This window comes from Coregonus lavaretus (assembly GCF_964263955.1).
Source record: "Coregonus lavaretus genome assembly, chromosome: 27".
Classification (NCBI taxonomy): Eukaryota; Metazoa; Chordata; class Actinopteri; order Salmoniformes; family Salmonidae; genus Coregonus; species Coregonus lavaretus.
The window spans coordinates 45,624,781-45,648,895 of NC_140014.1; the positions used below are offsets into that span (position 1 = coordinate 45,624,781).

General features: G+C 44.6%; 1 protein-coding gene across 3 annotated transcripts in view; it reads right to left on the reverse strand.

Moving 5' to 3' along the window:
* Window positions 1–5,259: 5,259 nt before the first annotated feature.
* Window positions 5,260–24,115, reverse strand: part of LOC311102897 (mitochondrial proton/calcium exchanger protein-like) — an 80,748-nt gene continuing 61,892 nt past the window's right edge. For 2 of the 3 annotated variants that reach the window (XM_084144366.1, XM_084144367.1), the window contains exons 9-13: window positions 23,824–24,057; window positions 17,338–17,472; window positions 16,846–17,039; window positions 9,749–9,905; window positions 5,260–7,306 (exon numbers count right to left, since the gene is read on the reverse strand). In XM_084144366.1, the coding sequence (XP_084000492.1) occupies window positions 7,166–7,306; window positions 9,749–9,905; window positions 16,846–17,039; window positions 17,338–17,472; window positions 23,824–24,057 (861 nt within the window). In that variant the 3' untranslated portion in view covers window positions 5,260–7,165. The remainder of the gene's footprint in view (window positions 7,307–9,748; window positions 9,906–16,845; window positions 17,040–17,337; window positions 17,473–23,823; window positions 24,058–24,115) is intronic. The other variant, XM_084144368.1, reaches the window with a different exon arrangement.

Here is a 24,115-nt window from a genome sequence, read left to right on the forward strand (position 1 = left end):
AACTATCTCTACTCAGTCATCTGAAGCATGTTAAAAATGTTTGATTAAATAAACATTTAATAAACAAGCAGCATTATTCAATATCTTCAATTAAAGCACAGGTTATTAAGAACTTTCGATATATTTTCATAAACATTTTAAGTAGTGAATTTCATTATACTGCAATGTCTCGCCTCTAAAACCTAATTTAATCCTCTCACCAGAGTTTGGTGCGATGGTAATTAAAAACATAAAACAATAGCAGTGCATAATATCATATATGATATGGACCCAGCTTTAGCAACTAGCGTTATGTACATAGAAGTGTAGAACAGACTTCTATAGAACTATTAGAGAATTCTCTTCTAGAACTCTTACAGATTCCAGTGAGTTCTGTCTGTTGTCCCTGACCTCCTCCATCATAGTGCCAAGCTGATGCTATTCAACCTACAGGTTACTAACAGTTACTATAGGTTACTGCTAGCTTCCTGCCAGTTAGGCTGGATAGTATCTGATTACTCACCCTAACCTGCTAGCTTCCTGCCAGTCAGGCTGGATAGTATCTGATTACTCACCCTAACCTGCTAGCTTCCTGCCAGTCAGGCTGGATAGTATCTGATTACTCACCCTAACCTGCTAGCTTCCTGCCAGTCAGGCTGGATAGTAACTGATTACTCACCCTAACCTGCTAGCTTCCTGCCAGTTAGGCTGGATAGTATCTGATTACTCACCCTAACCTGCTAGCTTCCTGCCAGTTAGGCTGGATAGTATCTGATTACTCACCCTAACCTGCTAGCTTCCTGCCAGTCAGGCTGGATAGTATCTGATTACTCACCCTAACCTGCTAGCTTCCTGCCAGTTAGGCTGGATAGTATCTGATTACTCACCCTAACCTGCTAGCTTCCTGCCAGTTAGGCTGGATAGTATCTGATTACTCACCCTAACCTGCTAGCTTCCTGCCAGTCAGGATGGATAGTATCTGATTACTCACACTAACCTGCTAGCTTCCTGCCAGTCAGGCTGGATAGTAACTGATTACTCACCCTAACCTTCTAGCCTGTTGCCAGTCAGGCTGGATAGTACAGTTGTGGTCAAAAGTTTTGAGAATGACACAAATACTAATATTCACTAAGTCTGCTGCCTCAGTTTTGATGATGGCAATTTGCATATACTCCAGAATGTCATGAAGAGTGATCAGATGAATTGCAATTAATTGCAAAGTCCCTATTTGCCATGAAAATGAACTTAATCCCAAAAAAACATTTCTACTGCATTTCAGCCCTGCCACAAAAAGGACCAGCTGACATCATGTCAGTGATTCTCTCGTTAACACAGGTGAGAGTGTTGACGAGGACAAGGCTGGAGATCACTCTGTCATGCTGATTGAGTTGGAAATACAAACTGGAAGCTTTAAAATGAGGGTGGTGCTTGAAATCATTGTTCTTCCTCTGTTAACCATGGTTACCTGCAAGGAAACACGTGCCGTCATCATTGCTTTGCACAAAAAGGGCTTCACAGGCAAGAATATTGCTGCTAGTAAGATTGCACCTAAATCAACCATTTATCGGATCATCAAGAACTTCAAGGAGAGAGGTTCAATTGTTGTGAAGAAGGCTTCAGGGCGCCCAAGAAAGTCCAGCAAGTGCCAGGACCATCTCCTAAAGTTGATTAAGCGGCGGGAATCGGGGCACCACCAGTGCAGAGCTTGCTCAGGAATGGCAGCAGGCAGGTGTGAGTGCATCTGCACTCACAGTGAGGTGAAGACTTTTGGAGGATGGCCTGGTGTCAAGAAGGGCAGCGAGGAAGCCACTTCTCTCCAGGAAAAACATCAGGGACAGACTGATATTCTGCAAAAGGTACAGGGATTGGACTGCTGAGGACTGGGGTAAAGTCATTTTCTCTGATGAATCCCCTTTCCGATTGTTTGGGGCATCTGGGAAAAAAGCTTGTCCGTAGAAGACATGGTGAGCGCTACCATCAGTCCTGTGTCATGCCAACAGTAAAGCATCCTGAGACCATTCATGTGTGGGGTTGCTTCTCAGCCAAGGGAGTGGGCTCACTCACATTTTTGCCTAAGAACACAGCCATGAATAAAGAATGGTACCAACACATCCTCAGAGAACAACTTCTCCCAACCATCCAAGAACAGTTTGGTGACGAACAATGCCTTTTCCAGCATGATGGAGCACCTTGCCATAAGGCAAAAGTGATAACTAAGTGGCTCGGGGAACAAAGCATCAACATTTTGGGTCCATGGTCAGGAAACTCCCCAGACCTTAATCCCACTGAGAACTTGTGGTCGATCCTCAAGAGGAGGGTGGACAAACAAAAACCCACAAATTCTGACAAACTCCAAGCATTGATTATGCAAGAATGGGCTGTCCATCAGTCAGGACGTGGCCCAGAAGTTAATTGACAGCATGCCAGGGCGGATTGCAGAGGTCTTGAAAAAGAAGGGTCAACACTGCAAATATTGACTCTTTGCATAAACGTAATGTTATTGTCAATAAAAGCCTTTGACACTTATGGAATGTTTGTAATTATACTTCAGTATACCATAGTAACATCTGACAAAAATATCTCATAACACTGAAGCTGCGAACTTTGTGAAGACCAATACTTGTGTCATTCTCAAAACTTTTGACCACGACTGTAACTGATTACTCACACTAACCTGCTAGCTTCCTGCCCGTCAGGCTGGATAGTATCTGATTACTCACCCTAACCTGCTAGCTTCCTGCCAGTTAGGCTGGATAGTATCTGATTACTCACACTAACCTGCTAGCTTCCTGCCCGTCAGGCTGGATAGTATCTGATTACTCACCCTAACCTGCTAGCCTGCTGCCAGTCAGGATGGATAGTAACTGATTACTCAGACTAACCTGCTGCCAGTCAGGATGGATAGTAACTGATTACTCACCCTAACCTGCTAGCCTGCTGCCAGTCAGGATGGATAGTAACTGATTACTCAGACTAACCTGCTGCCGCCAGCCTCTAGATGTGCAGATGACTTCTACTTTAAAAACAATCCCATTCTGAAACAGTGTTCCAGTAAAACAGCCTTTCCTCAGATGATAAGTTAGCTATTACAATGTATGCCCTCAAAATGAAAAAAACATATTGCACACTTCTCTCCAATAAAAAACATGAAAATTATTGAACTGTGAATGACTTATTGCTTCAAATATTGACTTCTCTAGTAGCTCTGAGCCAGCGTACATGGCAGATACACTCCCACCCTGAGTCCACATGGACAAACATGTTTGATTATTAGACTAATAGACTATAGTGCAATTAAAAACACATGAAATACTCCCCCTCCTCCTTTTCCCCTTGCGGTTAGAAGCCAGCCAGCAGCCAGTTTGAATCCCGGACCGACAAGAAAAATCTGGCAGGAAGTCAGCTGGCAACTGGAAGGTTGTTGGTATCAAATCCTAGATGCCATTGCCTGTCGTTGTGCCCTTAAGCAAGGCACTTAACCCCCCACATCAACAGCTCCCCGGGCGCCCAGTGTGGCAGCCCCCCACACCTCTCCAATACCTCTATGTAGAATGGGTTGGGTTAAAAGCGGAGGTCAAATTTTGGTTGTACCTTGTGTGCAATTGACTCCTCCTCTACACCTTCCCCTCTCCACCTGTGGTTGAAGACTACTCCTGAACTAGGCTTGGGCGGCATACCGTATATACCGTATATACCGTATATACCGTATACCGTATACCGGGGTATTTGGAAATAGCCACGGGATGGTTTTTCAATACCGTTGAAACTATTTATTTGAAATTATTTAATACATTTTAATATTTTTCAGATATTTTTTAAGTAAATACCTGCAGTCAAGTTGTGCAATGCATTAGGCGATAAAGCAGATCGACTCGTAGACCAGCTGCTCCAGAGACAGTCCTGCATGCATCAAAACTTTGTTCATTTACACAATGTCTCTCGTTCACATTCGCTTGTAAATGTCCAAACTCACCGTAAATGACATTCGGTAGCTCCTACCTCTATATGTAGAACTTTATGAGCTGGACTACCGGTCTTTGCAACAACAACAAAAAATGTTTTGCGCTCGTTAGCATATTTAGCTAGCAGCCTCCATTGATATTCGCTATTACTTGTGCTAATTTGGTTAGCGTACTGGTAGACGCCCAATGGTCATTTTTGTGGTTTTTTTGGTGCTCACTTGTGTACTAAACCGGTAATAACATCAATCCTGGGGTGAGAGAAGGACGGTATCAATCCTAGTCTGAACTGACAATGGCTACCTGACAGAGGACGGCCAACTGTCGTAGTAAATATTAAAATGTTATAGCTTGGTCTGACTAAAATCTTGTGCATGACCCATTTTAATGTTAGGAGCTTGTTTTCAATCAATGCTGTTCCTATGCAAGAACAATGGACAGAGCCAATATCTTCTCAAGGACAACACCCACGCCACAGGCCACAATCTGGTTGCTCCCCACGAGTCTTTCCTTTGAGAACATACACACATCTCCATGCATACGCACACTCATCCTCATGCCTCACGAGTTACGCACACACACAAACTGCACTTCTTTCTACTGGTCGGGTGCCTAGGGCAGAGGACTCTGCCGTGCACAAAATGGGGCTTCTACTCTGGACAGAGCAGACCCGCCTCCTACGCCTCGGGAACCAATCAAGGGACTAGAAGAAGGACCCCTTCCTTTGTGTTGCATTGTATAAAGTAATGCTGAAAACTCTGTTTTTGATCCCTTTTCAACTGTCTCCATAAGAGGCAACTGAATGGGTCCATGCATGTAGCTTGAGCAGTACCAGCTATCTCTGTTGTTTAATAAACTGCCTTTTGCTTAAGCATATTCCTCTCTGTCTAGCGTCGTTGGTTTGTACTTCCTCTCCTTATGGTTCCACCAACACAACCCACAGCAAAACCCAATGTATTCCAGGAATGGATTAAAGGTATCATCTCAACATCCTTCTCCTGACCTTTTAACCCTTGCCCTCCGAACCAGCAGCAGCACGTACAGTTCTCTACCTAGAGCTCAGAAATAAGGAAGGTTCTGAATCAACAGGTACCGCATGAGACATACCTTCTGATGTCCAATACAGCTCAACCAAACTAACACTCACCTTCTGATGTCCAATACAGCTCAACCAAACTAACACTCACCTTCTGATGTCCAATACAGCTCAACCAAACTAACACTCACCTTCTGATGTCCAATACAGCTCAACCAAACTAACTCTTTAAACTCAAAACTGCAACTCCTTGGATTTAGTAACAAACAAAGTCAAGTACTCAAGTCAAAGTGGGCAGCGTCTTATATATTCATCAAAAACAACGATACATCTTTGACAGTATCCATAATGTCTGGTTCTATTCAAGGCCAAGATGCTGATTGGTCAGATCATCACCCTCATTATGCGCTCCATGAGGCTCATTACAACTGATTATTGATTAATTAGATTTGATCGCTTCTTCAGTCAGAATTAGTTTGAAAATGATAAAGTTCTGGTCAAGTAGAGAGACTGTTTGGGGCAGGTCTGTCTGTCCTAACATCAGGTATAGTCTACAGTGGACCTTTGACAGGTCTGTCTGTCCTAACATCAGGTATAGTCTACAGTGGAACTTTGACAGGTCTGTCTGTCCTAACATCAGGTATAGTCTACAGTGGACCTTTGACAGGTCATAGACTCCTATGTGGTCTCTTTGGTGATTAACCCTAAAGCCTCTAGAATGCATTACCTACAGCTTCATGTTACATTCAACACATCAAATAGTAACAAGTCAATTAACACGTATTAACATCAGGAGCTAAAAAAACTAAATAAAGTTCAATCAAAAGCAACTTGGGCTGAGTGGAATAAATGAATGAACGAATAAATGAATGAATGAATGTGATTTAGTGCAAAGTCAAGGAGTGATCTTGAAGAACAAATAATTCCTTTGATGGTTGATGATATGGTTGCATGTGAATGAATGGAAGGCAAGCTGGTTCATCTCAAACCTCACCAGAGCCATGATATAGGTTCTATACAACGGCTATTGACACAGTGTACAAAACATTAAGAACACCTGCACCTTCCATGACATAGACTGACCAGGTGAAAGCTATGATCCCTTATTGATGTCACTTGTTAAATCCACTTCAATCAGTGTAGATGAAGGGGAGGAGACAGGTTAAATAAGGATTTTTAAGCCTTGAGACAATTGAGACATGGATTGTGTGTGTGCCATTCAGAGATTTAAGTGTCTTTGAACGGGGTATGGTAGTAGGTGCCAGGTGCACCGGTTTGTGTCAAGAACTGCAATGCTGCTGGGTTTTTCACGCTCAACAGTTTCCCGTGTGTATCAAGAATGGTCCACCACCCAGAGGACATCCAGCCAACTTGACACAATTGTGGGAAGCATTGGAGTCAACATGGGCCAGCATCCCTGTGGAACGCTTTGGACACCTTGTAGAGTCCATGCCCCGACGAATGGAGGATGTTCTGAGGGCAAAAGGGGGGGTGCAACTCAATATCAGGATGGTGTCCTTAATGTTTTGCAAACTGATTAGAATCATATTAACTTCAAAACCAATTCTGGTTTATTTTCCGTTTCCAGCAGCTATAAGATAAGCGACCATCTTATCATATCTTTGTTGCCTCTACATTATAACATACCTGTTGAAGGCCTAGATCAGGGGAGTCAAACTCATTCCACAGAAGGTCGAGTGTCTGCGGGTTTTTGGTTTTTCCTTTCAATTAAGACCTAGACGACCAGGTGAGGGGAGTTCCTTACTAATTAGTGACCTTAATTAATCAATCAAGTACAAGGGTGGAGCGAAAACCAGCAGCCACTCGGCCCTCCGTGGAACGAGTTTGACACATGGCTTAGATAGAGCATATCTAACCAAGTACAACCAGCATTAGAGAGCTTGGGTCCCATAAACATCATTTGTTTCTAGTATAATTGTTTGAGTATAATTTTTGGGCAACTTTGGGATAAGTTTAAATAATGTTCTTAAGGGCACAAGAGCCTTTTTGAAACAAATGTCTGAACAGAAACCCTTAGCCTCTAATTCTGGTGGAAGAAACTGTTTAGAGGGGGTAGCTGGCAGCTCATGGTGACTGGTCAGGGTATAGTGAGGTCTGGGGTCCAGCGATGAGCTCCAGCTATGGCATCTCAGAGGCGGTTTCTTCCCCCAAGCAGAGCCTCTTCTGTGGGCTAGTTATTTAATTTAGCAGCCTGCTCCTTCTGGGCCTTCTCTTTCTCCTGCAGCTTCTCCTCTTTCTGCAGCATCACCATGATTTCTGCTACCTGACTGGTGTTGATGTCAATGTCCTCCTTGTCAATCAGCTCCACCAACTGGAATAACACACATCAATACATACACACACACACACACACAGAGACACACAGAGACACACACACAGAGACACAGAGACACACACACAGAGACACACACACACACACACACACACACAGAGACACACACAGACACAGAGACACACACAGACACACACACACACACACACACACACACACAGACACACACACAGACACACACACACACAGACAGACACACACACAGACAGACACACACAGAGACAGACACACACAGAGACAGACACACACACAGAGAGACAGACACACACAGAGAGACAGACACACACAGAGAGACAGAGACACACAGAGAGACAGAGACACAGAGACAGAGACACAGACACAGAGAGAGACACAGGGTTAGCGTTCAGTTGTTGTTACCACCTGTCTGTCTTTCATTCAGCTGATTGGCTGAGAAGACACAGCCAGAGGTCCTTCTGATTGGCCCAAAAACTAATCAAAATCTAATCAAATCGTATGTCACATGCGTCGAATACAACAGGTGTAGACCTTACAGTGAAATGCTTACTTACAAGCCCTTAACCAACAAAGCAGTTAAGAAAAATAAGTGTTAAGTAAAAAATAGATATACCTATACAGGTTATATACAGGGGGTACCGGGACCGAGTCAATGTGTGGGGGCACCGGTTATATACAGGGGGTACCGGGACCGAGTCAATGTGTGGGGGCACCGGTTATATACAGGGGGTACCGGGACCGAGTCAATGTGTGGGGGCACCGGTTATATACAGGGGGTACCGGGACCGAGTCAATGTGTGGGGGCACCGGTTAGTCCAGGTAATATGTACATGTAGGTAGAGTTAAAGTGACTATGCATAGATAATAAACAGAGCTGTAGTCAATGAATAGCATTCTCACGTAGGTGTTCCTCTTGTCCAGGTGGGAAAGGGCAGTGTGGAGTGCAATAGAGATTGCATCATCTGTGGATCTGTTGGGGTGGTATGCAAATTGGAGTGGGTCTAGGGTTTCTGGGATAACGGTATTGATGTGAGCCATGACCAGCCTTTCAAAGCACTTCATGGCTACAAACGTGAGTGCTACGGGTCGGTTGTCATTTAGGCAGGTTATCTTAGGAGTCCTTGGGCACGGGGACTATGGTGGTCTGCTTGAAACATGTTGGTATTACAGACTCAGGTCAGGGACATGTTGAAAATGTCAGTGAAGACACTTGCCAGTTGGTCAGCACATGCTCGGAGTACACGTCCTGGTAATCCGTCTGGCCCTGTGGCCTTGTGAATGTTGACCTGCTTAAAAGTCTTACTCACATCGGCTACAGAGAGCGTGACCACACAGTCGTCCGGAACAGCTGATGCGCTCATGCATGCTTCAGTGTTGCTTGCCTCGAAGCAAGCATAGAAGTAATTTAGCTCGTCTGGAAGTATTGTGTCACTGGGCAGCTCACGGCTGTGCTTCCCTTTGTAGTCTGTAATAGTTTTCAAGCCCTGTCACATCCGACGAGCGTCAGAGCCGGTGTAGTACGATTCAATCTTAGTCCTGTATTGACTCTTTGCCTGTTTGCTGGTTCGTCGGAGGGCATAGCGGGATTTCTTATAAGCGTTGCATTTAAGTTTCCCTGCATTAAAATCCACGGCCACTAGGAGCGCTGCCTCTGGATGAGCGTTTTCCTGTTGACTTATGGCCTTATACAGCTCATTCAGTGCAATCTTAATGCCAGCATTGGTTTGTGGTGGTAAATAGACAGCTATGAAAAATATAGATGAAAACTCTCTTGGTAAATAGTGTGGTCTACAGCTTATCATAAGATACTCTACCTCAGGTGAGCAAAACCTTGAGACTTCCTTAATATTAGATTTCATGCACCAGCTGTTGTTTACAAATACACACCGCCACTCCTTGTCTTACCGGAGTCAGCCGTTCTGTCCTGCCGACGTAGCGTATAGCCCGCTAGCTGTATGTTATCCATGTCGTCGTTCAGCCACGACTCGGTGAAACATAAAATATTACAGTTTTTAATGTCCCGTTGGTAAGATATTCGTGATCTTAGTTAGTCTATTTTGTTATCCAATGATTGTACGTTGGCTGATAGGACTGATGGTAGAGGATTACCCACTCGCCGTCGGATCCTTACAAGGCACCTCGACCTACGTCCCCGATATCTCCATCTCTTTCTCCTGCGAATGACGGGGATTTGGGCCTTGTCGGGAGTCTGAAGAAAATAATTAGCGTCCGACTCGTTAAAGAAAAACTCTTCGTCCAGTACGAGGTGAGTAATCGCTGTCCTGATATTCAGAAGCTCTTTTCAGTCATAAGAGACCGTGGCAGAAACATTATGTACAAAATAAGTTACAAAGAACATGAGAAAACACACAAAATAGCACAATTGGTTAGCGGGCTGTAAAACGGCAGCCATCTCCTTTGGCGCCATTGCACTACAACATGTACCTTGATGACATCATCGATGTCGATCTTCCCGTCCTTGTTGTCGTCGAGGGCATCAGCGATGCTCTGCAGCTTGTGCTCTGGAATGTTCTGAATCTGTCTCATGACGGTGATGAGCTCGTTGATACTGATCAGGTTCTCCCTAAAGGTAAACAGAAGGCTACATACAGGAGGCATGTTACTGGCTAAACACAGGTCACATGGTGGCGGAGGAGGAGCCAACACTGTTGTCATGCAGGATCAAAGGTCCCAGATCAGAGCACACCAATCAGATCAAACCAATCAGATCAAACCAATCAGATCAAACCAAATTACATTTTAGGGAGTATTTTATCAGTGAAGTGCAATGAAGAACAAGCTACAATTAAAAACATGTTATTTTTTAATTGGAAATTATATTTAAAAGCCTTTCCTAGGAATTGCATCTTTTGCGAAAAATCTTACCTAGAAAATGATTGTGATTTTAAATTTAGCAAATGAGAGTTATCATTATTGTCAATAAAAACAGCAGTACCATTAATAAATAACGTTGAGTTGTATTATGCTATAGTAACTATACATCAAATGCTATTATATATTGTCTATACCAGTGGTTCCTAACCGGTGTGCTGCATGAGGAACTCTTAGGTGTGCTGCCAATCTTTTCCTAATCTTGATCATTTTTTTGAACACTCACTTATAAACATGACCTGTGGAATGCACATGTAATGTTGACTTGGGAGCACTAGAGACGGTTACATAACACATTAGACGCTTCCATCTATATGGTTGTTTCAAGTCCTGTGCGCTCAGGCTGTTGTTACATTTGAATCACTTGCGGAGCGTGAATCACCAGCAAAGTTATTTATAGCATTTTACTTTGTCTATAAAAAAACAGTTAACACAAGTAAGTCTGACTAGGTTTAGTCTGAGTCATTTCTTCTTAATATATGGCTCTGGGTTTAACTATACCACAGCCTCTGCCCTAGAAACACACAGTGGCTTAATATATGGCTCTGGGTTTAACTATACCACAGCCTCTGCCCTAGAAACACACAGTGGCTTAATATATGGCTCTGGGTTTAACTATACCACAGCCTCTGCCCTAGAAACACACAGTGGCTTAATATATGGCTCTGGGTTTAACTATACCACAGCCTCTGCCCTAGAAACACACAGTGGCTTAATATATGGCTCTGGGTTTAACTATACCACAGCCTCTGCCCTAGAAACACACAGTGGCTTAATATATGGCTCTGGGTTTAACTATACCACAGCCTCTGCCCTAGAAACACACAGTGGCTTAATATATGGCTCTGGGTTTAACTATACCACAGCCTCTGCCCTAGAAACACACAGTGGCTTAATATATGGCTCTGGGTTTAACTATACCACAGCCTCTGCCCTAGAAACACACAGTGGCTTAATATATGGCTCTGGGTTTAACTATACCACAGCCTCTGCCCTAGAAACACACAGTGGCTTAATATATGGCTCTGGGTTTAACTATACCACAGCCTCTGCCCTAGAAACACACAGTGGCTTAATATATGGCTCTGGGTTTAACTATACCACAGCCTCTGCCCTAGAAACACACAGTGGCTTAATATATGGCTCTGGGTTTAACTATACCACAGCCTCTGCCCTAGAAACACACAGTGGCTTAATATATGGCTCTGGGTTTAACTATACCACAGCCTCTGCCCTAGAAACACACAGTGGCTTAATATATGGCTCTGGGTTTAACTATACCACAGCCTCTGCCCTAGAAACACACAGTGGCTTAATATATGGCTCTGGGTTTAACTATACCACAGCCTCTGCCCTAGAAACACACAGTGGCTTAATATATGGCTCTGGGTTTAACTATACCACAGCCTCTGCCCTAGAAACACACAGTGGCTTAATATATGGCTCTGGGTTTAACTATACCACAGCCTCTGCCCTAGAAACACACAGTGGCTTAATATATGGCTCTGGGTTTAACTATACCACAGCCTCTGCCCTAGAAACACACAGTGGCTTAATATATGGCTCTGGGTTTAACTATACCACAGCCTCTGCCCTAGAAACACACAGTGGCTTAATATATGGCTCTGGGTTTAACTATACCACAGCCTCTGCCCTAGAAACACACAGTGGCTTAATATATGGCTCTGGGTTTAACTATACCACAGCCTCTGCCCTAGAAACACACAGTGGCTTAATATATGGCTCTGGGTTTAACTATACCACAGCCTCTGCCCTAGAAACACACAGTGGCTTAATATATGGCTCTGGGCTTAACTATACCACAGCCTCTGCCCTAGAAACACACAGTGGCTTAATATATGGCTCTGGGTTTAACTATACCACAGCCTCTGCCCTAGAAACACACAGTGGCTTAATATATGGCTCTGGGTTTAACTATACCACAGCCTCTGCCCTAGAAACACACAGTGGCTTAATATATGGCTCTGGGTTTAACTATACCACAGCCTCTGCCCTAGAAACACACAGTGGCTTAATATATGGCTCTGGGTTTAACTATACCACAGCCTCTGCCCTAGAAACACACAGTGGCTTAATATATGGCTCTGGGTTTAACTATACCACAGCCTCTGCCCTAGAAACACACAGTGGCTTAATATATGGCTCTGGGTTTAACTATACCACAGCCTCTGCCCTAGAAACACACAGTGGCTTAATATATGGCTCTGGGCTTAACTATACCACAGCCTCTGCCCTAGAAACACACAGTGGCTTAATATATGGCTCTGGGCTTAACTATACCACAGCCTCTGCCCTAGAAACACACAGTGGCTTAATATATGGCTCTGGGTTTAACTATACCACAGCCTCTGCCCTAGAAACACACAGTGGCTTAATATATGGCTCTGGGTTTAACTATACCACAGCCTCTGCCCTAGAAACACACAGTGGCTTAATATATGGCTCTGGGTTTAACTATACCACAGCCTCTGCCCTAGAAACACACAGTGGCTTAATATATGGCTCTGGGCTTAACTATACCACAGCCTCTGCCCTAGAAACACACAGTGGCTTAATATATGGCTCTGGGCTTAACTATACCACAGCCTCTGCCCTAGAAACACACAGTGGCTTAATATATGGCTCTGGGTTTAACTATACCACAGCCTCTGCCCTAGAAACACACAGTGGCTTAATATATGGCTCTGGGTTTAACTATACCACAGCCTCTGCCCTAGAAACACACAGTGGCTTAATATATGGCTCTGGGTTTAACTATACCACAGCCTCTGCCCTAGAAACACACAGTGGCTTAATATATGGCTCTGGGTTTAACTATACCACAGCCTCTGCCCTAGAAACACACAGTGGCTTAATATATGGCTCTGGGCTTAACTATACCACAGCCTCTGCCCTAGAAACACACAGTGGCTTAATATATGGCTCTGGGTTTAACTATACCACAGCCTCTGCCCTAGAAACACACAGTGGCTTAATATATGGCTCTGGGTTTAACTATACCACAGCCTCTGCCCTAGAAACACACAGTGGCTTAATATATGGCTCTGGGTTTAACTATACCACAGCCTCTGCCCTAGAAACACACAGTGGCTTAATATATGGCTCTGGGTTTAACTATACCACAGCCTCTGCCCTAGAAACACACAGTGGCTTAATATATGGCTCTGGGTTTAACTATACCACAGCCTCTGCCCTAGAAACACACAGTGGCTTAATATATGGCTCTGGGTTTAACTATACCACAGCCTCTGCCCTAGAAACACACAGTGGCTTAATATATGGCTCTGGGCTTAACTATACCACAGCCTCTGCCCTAGAAACACACAGTGGCTTAATATATGGCTCTGGGCTTAACTATACCACAGCCTCTGCCCTAGAAACACACAGTGGCTTAATATATGGCTCTGGGCTTAACTATACCACAGCCTCTGCCCTAGAAACACACAGTGGCTTAATATATGGCTCTGGGCTTAACTATACCACAGCCTCTGCCCTAGAAACACACAGTGGCTTAATATATGGCTCTGGGTTTAACTATACCACAGCCTCTGCCCTAGAAACACACAGTGGCTTAATATATGGCTCTGGGTTTAACTATACCACAGCCTCTGCCCTAGAAACACACAGTGGCTTAATATATGGCTCTGGGTTTAACTATACCACAGCCTCTGCCCTAGAAACACACAGTGGCTTAATATATGGCTCTGGGTTTAACTATACCACAGCCTCTGCCCTAGAAACACACAGTGGCTTAATATATGGCTCTGGGCTTAACTATACCACAGCCTCTGCCCTAGAAACACACAGTGGCTTAATATATGGCTCTGGGTTTAACTATACCACAGCCTCTGCCCTAGAAACACACAGTGGCTTAATATATGGCTCTGGGTTTAACTATACCACAGCCTCTGCCCTAGAAACACACAGTGGCTTAATATATGGCTCTGGGTTTAACTATACCACAGCCTCTGCCCTAGAAACACACAGTGGCTTAATATATGGCTCTGGGTTTAACTATACCACAGCCTCTGCCCTAGAAACACACAGTGGCTTAATATATGGCTCTGGGTTTAACTATACCACAGCCTCTGCCCTAGAAACACACAGTGGCTTAATATATGGCTCTGGGTTTAACTATACCACAGCCTCTGCCCTAGAAACACACAGTGGCTTAATATATGGCTCTGGGTTTAACTATACCACAGCCTCTGCCCTAGAAACACACAGTGGCTTAATATATGGCTCTGGGTTTAACTATACCACAGCCTCTGCCCTAGAAACACACAGTGGCTTAATATATGGCTCTGGGTTTAACTATACCACAGCCTCTGCCCTAGAAACACACAGTGGCTTAATATATGGCTCTGGGCTTAACTATACCACAGCCTCTGCCCTAGAAACACACAGTGGCTTAATATATGGCTCTGGGTTTAACTATACCACAGCCTCTGCCCTAGAAACACACAGTGGCTTAATATATGGCTCTGGGTTTAACTATACCACAGCCTCTGCCCTAGAAACACACAGTGGCTTAATATATGGCTCTGGGCTTAACTATACCACAGCCTCTGCCCTAGAAACACACAGTGGCTTTGTGTCCATGGTCGCACCTTCACAATACAGAAATCCACTCTGTAGCCCAAACTGTTCAAAACTAAAGACATATTTTACCAGAACTAAACTAGATTCGCGGGGCACTCTTAAGTGTCATTGCAAATTAAGCCTTTCTAGCGTAGTTCGATGGATGAAATGGTTGAAACTCCAACGCATTTTTAACGTCTGGTAAGCAGTAGATAGATGAGGTAGGAGTTTTTACCAACATTTAGCTTAACTTTTAGCGTCTCCATATTTCTTAAAGAATAATCGAAATAATAAGAATCATTTAAATGTGTAAGGATCTATTATCAAGATTGGTTGTTGTTTTGTTGGTTTGTTCTGGGAAAGCCTCGTTGTCAGAACGGTAAAACTATTGTTAGTCTGTCAGCCTCTCCTCTCTCCACCACCATGGAAATAAGGAGACTCAGACTGGCTTCTCAGGAACTCTACATGACAACAGAATACTGATGATGTATGTTTTCCATTCCAAATAAATAATTATTTTGTAGGCCAATATGGAGAATAGAGTTGTACTAAAGACCTCATCTCAATTGCTGCTCCTGAAAGGAATTAGACTATGTTAAAATGGAGATAGCATGGCCAGTGTTATTAAGGGCTGTCACAGAAGAGCTCTCTAATATAATCTGGTATAAACCACACCACAGTGAATGGAGGTCAGTATAAACCACACCACAGTGAATGGAGGTCAGTATAAACCACACCACAGTGAATGGAGGTCAGTATAAACCACACCACAGTGAATGGAGGTCAGTATAAACCACACCACAGTGAATGGAGGTCAGTATAAACCACACCACAGTGAATGGAGGTCAGTATAAACCACACCACAGTGAATGGAGGTCAGTATAAACCACACCACAGTGAATGGAGGTCAGTATAAACCACACCACAGTGAATGGAGGTCAGTATAAACCACACCACAGTGAATGGAGGTCGGTATAAACCACACCACAGTGAATGGAGGTCGGTATAAACCACACCACAGTGAATGGAGGTCAGTATAAACCACACCACAGTGAATGGAGGTCGGTATAAACCACACCACAGTGAATGGAGGTCGGTATAAACCACACCACAGTGAATGGAGGTCGGTATAAACCACACCACAGTGAATGGAGGTCGGTATAAACCACACCACAGTGAATGGAGGTCGGTATAAACCACACCACAGTGAATGGAGGTCGGTATAAACCACACCACAGTGAATGGAGGTCGGTATAAACCACACCACAGTGAATGGAGGTCAGTATAAACCACACCACAGTGAATGGAGGTCAGTATAAACCACACCACAGTGAATGGAGGTCAGTATAAACCACACCACAGTGAATGGAGGTCAGTATAAACCACACCACAGTGAATGGAGGTCAGTATAAACCACACCACAGTGAATGGAGGTCAGTATAAACCACACCACAGTGAATGGAGGTCGGTATAAACCACACCACAGTGAATGGAGGTCAGTATAAACCACACCACAGTGAATGGAGGTCAGTATAAACCACACCACAGTGAATGGAGGTCAGTATAAACCACACCACAGTGAATGGAGGTCAGTATAAACCACACCACAGTGAATGGAGGTCAGTATAAACCACACCACAGTGAATGGAGGTCAGTATAAACCACACCACAGTGAATGTTGTCAACAACTCTGCTACCGAGACATATTGTCAACAATTACTATGATGATCATCTATTCTCTATCAAATTTATGTGAAATGAACATTATCCAATTTTCAAACTAGCCTAGTTTTTGTTGAAGGCATATTAAGTGATATTTCTAGAGGCATGTGTTTTTAGCGAGAGCGAACACATTTTAGCATGTGAATAAGACTCCTAACTCATTACTCCAAATGCTAACTAACTATACGTTTTGCCCATTGGTAACTACCGATAACTATACGTTATTACGTTAACCGCGGTCGTATGACGTCCACAGCCCGGTCCAGTCTGATCTGAAAAACCCATTGGTTCCCAGTGGTTCTATGATGATGCTGCTGATTTCTTACCCAATAGGAGGAGTGGATGGTCTGTCCATCTGTCCATCCAGGACCACCTTGTCCTGCTCCAGCTCTGTGATGATCTTGCTTATCCTGCTGATCATCCTGTTGACCCGCTTAGAGAGCCTCTGAGAGGCCTTACTCTCCTGCACTGCCCTCTCCTGGCCGGTCTTAGATAACTCCTTCTTTATCTCCTCCAGGTCCTGGACAGAAACAGTAGTGATGACATCACACCCCCCCCGTCAGTAGTGATGACATCACACCCCCCCCGTCAGTAGTGATGACATCACACCCCCCCCGTCAGTAGTGATGACATCACACACACCCCCGTCAGTAGTGATGACATCACACACACCCCCGTCAGTAGTGATGACATCACACACACCCCCGTCAGTAGTGATGACATCACCACCCCCCCCCCCCCCCCCCAGTCCCCCCCCCGTCAGTAGTGATGACATCACCCCCCCCCCCCGTCAGTAGTGATGACATCACACCCCTTACCTCGCTGTACTCCTGCACGTCATCCTTCAGGTCCTCCAGCTCCTCCTTCTCCAGAGTGAGTAACTTCTTCTGTTCCTTCAGCTTGGTACATGCATCACTCAACATGTCTATTTCTTCCTTAGTGATCTCCTCTCCCTGTAGGGGACAATATATACTAGATTAATATACAGCTGGGTACAGGACAATATATACTAGATTAATATACAGCTGGGTACAGGACAATATATACTAGATTAATATACAGCTGGGTACAGGACAATATATACTAGATTAATATACAGCTGGGTACAGGACAATATATACTAGATTAATATACAGCTGGGTACAGGACAATATATACTAGATTAATATACAGCTGGGTACAGGACAATATATACTAGATTAATATACAGCTGGGTACAGGACTATATATACTAGATTAATATACAGCTGGGTACAAGACAATATATACTAGATTAATATACAGCTGGGTACAGGACAATATATACTAGATTAATATACAGCTGGGTACAGGACAATATATACTAGATTAATATACAGCTGGGTACAGGACAATATATACTAGATTAATATACAGCTGGGTACAGGACAATATATACTAGATTAATATACAGCTGGGTACAGGACAATATATACTAGATTAATATACAGCTGGGTACAGGACAATATATACTAGATTAATATACAGCTGGGTACAGGACAATATATACTAGATTAATATACAGCTGGGTACAGGACAATATATACTAGATTAATATACAGCTGGGTACAGGACTATATATACTAGATTAATATACAGCTGGGTACAAGACAATATATACTAGATTAATATACAGCTGGGTACAGGACAATATATACTAGATTAATATACAGCTGGGTACAGGACAATATATACTAGATTAATATACAGCTGGGTACAAGACAATATATACTAGATTAATATACAGCTGGGTACAGGACAATATATACTAGATTAATATACAGCTGTGTGACGCCTCAAGCACTGAAATGCAGTGCCTTAGACCGCTGCTCCACTCGGTCTGTAGTGACGCCTCAAGCACTGAGATGTAGTGCCTTAAACCGCTGCGCCACTCGGGAGCCTGAGGGATCTTACAGACAATTGTATGTGTCGGGTACAGAAATGAGGTAGTCATTCAAAATTCATGTTCAACACTATTATTGCACAGACCCCCTGGTTCGATTCCAGGCTGTATCACAAAAAAGCAGACATTGAATATCCCTTTGAGCATGGTGAAGTTATTAATAACACTTTGGATGGTGTATCAATACACCCAGTCACTACAAAGATACAGACATCCTTCCTAACTCAGTTGACGGAGAGGAAGGAAACCTCTAAGGAATTTCACCATGAGGCCAATGGTGACTTTAAAACAGTTACAGAGTTGAATGGCTGTGATAGGAGAAAACTGAGGATGGATCAACAACATTGTAGTTACTCCACAATACTAACCTAAATGACAGAGTGAAAAGAAGGAAGCCTGTACATAATTTAAATATTCCAAATCAAGCATCCTGTTTGCAACAAGGCACTAAAGTGATACTGCAAAAAATTTGCCAAAGCAATTCACTTTTTGTCCTGAATTCAAAGTGTTATGTTTAGGGCAAATCCAATACAACACATTACTGAATACCACTCTCCATATTTTCAAGCATAGTGGTGACAGCATCATGTTAAAGAATACATGGGATGGAGCTAAGCACAGGCAAAATCCTAGAGGAAAACCTGGTTCAGTCTGCTGTCCACCAGACACTGGGAGACTAGAGGAAACCCTGGTTCAGTCTGCTGTCCACCAGACACTGGGAGACTAGAGGAAACCCTGGTCCAGTCTGCTGTCCACCAGACACTGGGAGACTAGAGGAAAACCTGGTTCAGTCTACTCTCCACTGGGAGACTAGAGGAAACCCTGGTTCAGTCTGCTGTCCACCAGACACTGGGAGACTAGAGGAAACCCTGGTTCAGTCTACTCTCCACTGGGAGACTAGAGGAAACCCTGGTTCAGTCTGCTGTCCACCAGACACTGGGAGACTAGAGGAAACCCTGGTTCAGTCTGCTTTCCACCAGACACTGGGAGACTAGAGGAAAACCTGGTTCAGTCTGCTGTCCACCAGACACTGGGAGACTAGAGGAAACCCTGGTCCAGTCTGCTGTCCACCAGACACTGGGAGACTAGAGGAAACCCTGGTTCAGTCTGCTGTCTGGGAGACTAGAGGAAACCCTGGTTCAGTCTGCTTTCCACCAGACACTGGGAGACTAGAGGAAACCCTGGTCCAGTCTGCTGTCCACCAGACACTGGGAGACTAGAGGAAACCCTGGTTCAGTCTGCTGTCCACCAGACACTGGGAGACTAGAGGAAACCCTGGTTCAGTCTGCTGTCCACCAGACACTGGGAGACTAGAGGAAACCCTGGTTCAGTCTGCTTTCCACCAGACACTGGGAGACTAGAGGAAAACCTGGTTCAGTCTGCTGTCCACCAGACACTGGGAGACTAGAGGAAACCCTGGTCCAGTCTGCTTTCCACCAGACACTGGGAGACTAGAGGAAACCCTGGTTCAGTCTGCTTTCCACCAGACACTGGGAGACTAGAGGAAAACCTGGTTCAGTCTGCTTTCCACCAGACACTGGGAGACTAGAGGAAACCCTGGTTCAGTCTGCTGTCCACCAGACACTGGGAGACTAGAGGAAACCCTGGTTCAGTCTGCTTTCCACCAGACACTGGGAGACTAGAGGAAACCCTGGTTCAGTCTGCTGTCCACCAGACACTGGGAGACTAGAGGAAACCCTGGTACAGTCTGCTTTCCACCAGACACTGGGAGACTAGAGGAAACCCTGGTTCAGTCTGCTGTCCACCAGACACTGGGAGATGAATTCACCTTTCAGCAGGACAATAACCTACAACACAAGGCCAAATCTATACTGGAGTTGCTTACCAAGAAGACAGTGAATGTTCCTGAATGACAGTTTTGACTTAAATCTAGCAATGATCAACAACCAAATTTGTCAGATTTTGAAGAATTTTGAAAAGAATAATGGGCAAATGTTGCACAGTCCAGGTGTGGAAATCTCTTAGAGACTGACCCAGAAAGACTCCCAGCTGTAAGCACTGACAAAGGCGCTTCTACAATGTATTGACTCAGGGGTGTGAATACTTATGTAAATTAGATTTCTGTAATTTTCTATAAATTTGCCAACATTTCTAAAAACATGTTTGTTTTCACATTGTCATTATGGGGTATTATTGTGTGTAGATTAGATGGGTGAGAAAAAAAATATTTCATCAATTTTGAATTCAGGCTGAAACACAACAAAATGTGGAATAAGTCAAGGGGTATGAATACTTTCTGAAGGCACTGGATATGTGATGGGCTGTAGAGACATTATGGACAGTATGTGGATATAATATTTAGTATTTCTGAAGAATACGTGGATAGAATAGAATAGATACAGCAATAGTTAAATAGGATGGACTGGACTGCAATACAGTATATACATATGAGATGGGTAAAACAGGATGGAAACATTATTACAGTGACCAGTGATCCATTACTATGTATATAGGGCAGCAGCCTCTAAGGTGCAGGGTTGAGTAACCGGGTGGTAGCCGGCAAGTGACAGTGACTAAGTTCAGGGCAGGGTACTGGGTGGAGGCCGGCTAGTGATGGCTATTTAACAGTCTGGTGGCCTTGAGATAGAAGCTGTTTTTCAGGCTCTCGGTCCCTGCTTGATGCACCTGTACTGACCTCGCCTTCTGGATGATAGCGGGGTGAACAGGCTGTGGCTCAGGTGATTGATGTCCTTGATAATCTTTTTGGCCTTCCTGTGACGTCGGGTGCTGTAGGTGTCCTGGAGGGCAGGCAGTGTGCCCCCTGTGATGCCTTGACCATTTCAGTTTGTCAGTGATGTGTACGCCGAGGAACTTGAAGCTTTCCACCTTCTCCACTGCGGTCCCGTCGATGTGGATAGGGGGGTGCACCCTCTGCTGTCTCCTGAAGTCCACGATCATCTCCTTTGTTTTGTTGATCTTGAGTGAGAGGTTATTTTCCTGGCACCACACTCCCAGAGCCCTCACCTCCTCCCTGTAGGCGGTCTCGTCATTGTTGGTAATCAAGCCTACTACTGTTGTGTCGTCTGCAAACTTGATTATTGAGTTGGAGGCGTGCTTGGACACGCAGTCATGGGTGAACAGGGAGTACAGGAGGGGGCTGAGCACGCACCCTTGTGGGGCCCCAGTGTTGAGGATCAGCGAAGTGGAGATGTTGTTTCCTACCTTCACCACCTGGGGGCGGCCCGTCAGGAAGTCCAGGACCCAGTTGCACAGGGCGGGGTTCAGACCCAGGGACCTGAACTAAGTGATGAGCTTGGAGGGTACTATGGTGTTGAAGGCTGAGCTGTAGTCAATGAACAGCATGATCACCATGGAGAGTGGATGAGCAACAGGTATGCAACATAGTAAACAATGCAAAGTTTGGGTATGGAACAGACAGTCAGACAATATTGGAAACATTGGGTATGGAACAGACAGATGAGTCCACAGACCTTGATCTGATAATGTAGCTCAGATAATGTATGATGATCACATTATCTGACTATCTGCAAACAATCTATAAGATTTGTACACTGAACAAAAATATAAACGCAACATGCAACAATTTCAAAGGTGTTACTGAGTTACAGTCATATAAGGAAATCAGTCGAATGAAATAAATTCATTAGGCCCAAATCTATGTATTTCACATGATTGGGAATACAGATCTGCATCTGTTGGTCACAGATACCTTAAAAAAAGGTAGGGGCGTGGATCAGAAAACCCGTCAGTATCTGGTGTGACCACCATTTGCCTCATGCAGCGTGACACCTCTCCTTCGCATAGTTGATCAGGCTGTTGATTGTGACCTGTGGAATGGTGTCCCACTACTATTCAATGGCTGTGAGAAGTTGCTGGATATTGGTAGGAACTGGAACACGCTGTCGTACACGTCGATCCAGAGCATCCCAAGCGTGACGTCTGGTGAGTATGCAGGCCATGGAAGAACTGGGACATTTTCAGCTTCCAGGAATTGTGTCCAGATCCTTGCGACATGGGGCCGTGCATTATGATGCTGAAACATGAGGTGATGGCAGCAGATGAATGGCACGACTATGGACCTCAAAATCTCAAAACAGTATCCTTGTGCGTTCAAATTGCCATCAATAAAATGCAAATTGTGTTCGTTGTCCGTAGTTTATGCCGGCCCATACCATAACCCCACCCACCACCATGGGGCACTCTGTTCACAACGTTGACATCATCAAACCGCTCTGCACACACAACGCCATACACGTGGTCTGGGGAGGTCCTGGGCTGGCGTGGTTACACGTGGTCTGCGGTTGTGAGGCCGGTTGGACGTACTGCCAAATTCTCTAAAACGACGTTGGAGGCAACTTATGGTAGAGACATTTTCATTAAATTTTCTGGCAACAGCTCTGGTGGACATTCCTGCAGTCAGCATGCCAACTTCACACTCCCTCACGTGAGACATCTGTAGCATTGTGTTGTGTGACAAAACCGTACATTTTAGAGTGGCCTTTTATTGTTCCCAGCACAAGGTGCACCTGTGTAATTATCATGCTGTTTAATCCACACCTGTCAGGTGGATGGATTCTCTTGGCAAAGGAGAAATGCTCACTAACAGGAAACAGGAGAGAAATAAGCTTTTTTGTGCATATAGAACATTTCTGGGATCTTTAATTTCAGCTCATGAAACATGGGACCAACACTTTACATGTTGAGTTTACTTGATGCCCTCTGGGACAGAGATGTGTGTTACCTTGATGCCCTCTAGGACAGAGATGTGTGTTACCTTGATGCCCTCTGGGACAGAGATGTGTGCTACCTTGATGCCCTCTAGGACAGAGATGTGTGTTACCTTGATGCCCTCTGGGACAGAGATGTGTGTTACCTTGATGCCCTCTGGGACAGAGATGTGTGTTACCTTGATGCCCTCTGGGACAGAGATGTGTGTTACCTTGATGCCCTCTAGGACAGAGATGTGTGTTACCTTGATGCCCTCTAGGACAGAGATGTGTGTTACCTTGATGCCCTCTGGGACAGAGATGTGTGTTACCTTGATGCCCTCTAGGACAGAGATGTGTGTTACCTTGATGCCCTCTAGGACAGAGATGTGTGTTACCTTGATGCCCTCTGGGACAGAGATGTGTGTTACCTTGATGCCCTCTGGGACAGAGATGTGTGTTACCTTGATGCCCTCTAGGACAGAGATGTGTGTTACCTTGATGCCCTCTGGGACAGAGATGTGTGTTACCTTGATGCCCTCTGGGACAGAGATGTGTGTTACCTTGATGCCCTCTAGGACAGAGATGTGTGTTACCTTGATGCCCTCTAGGACAGAGATGTGTGTTACCTTGATGCCCTCTGGGACAGAGATGTGTGTTACCTTGATGCCCTCTGGGACAGAGATGTGTGTTACCTTGATGCCCTCTAGGACTGAAGCTGTGTCTTGTAGTGTCTCTGAGTATTGAGCCATGTCCCCACCCGTGAGGGATTGTTCTGTCCTCTCTGCTGCATCCGCCAGCCTCTCCATCGCTCTATCCTTGTTATCCTGACGTATCGCTGCCTCCTCCTGCAGCGTGGCTTCCAGCTTGGTCTTGTTGTCAACCTGGGACAGCTCCATCTCAGCCACTTTAACCTGGGCCTCCTTAGCCTGGAGGGACGTACATCACGTTATACAGGATAACACCTGACCTCTAACCTTTCCCCTT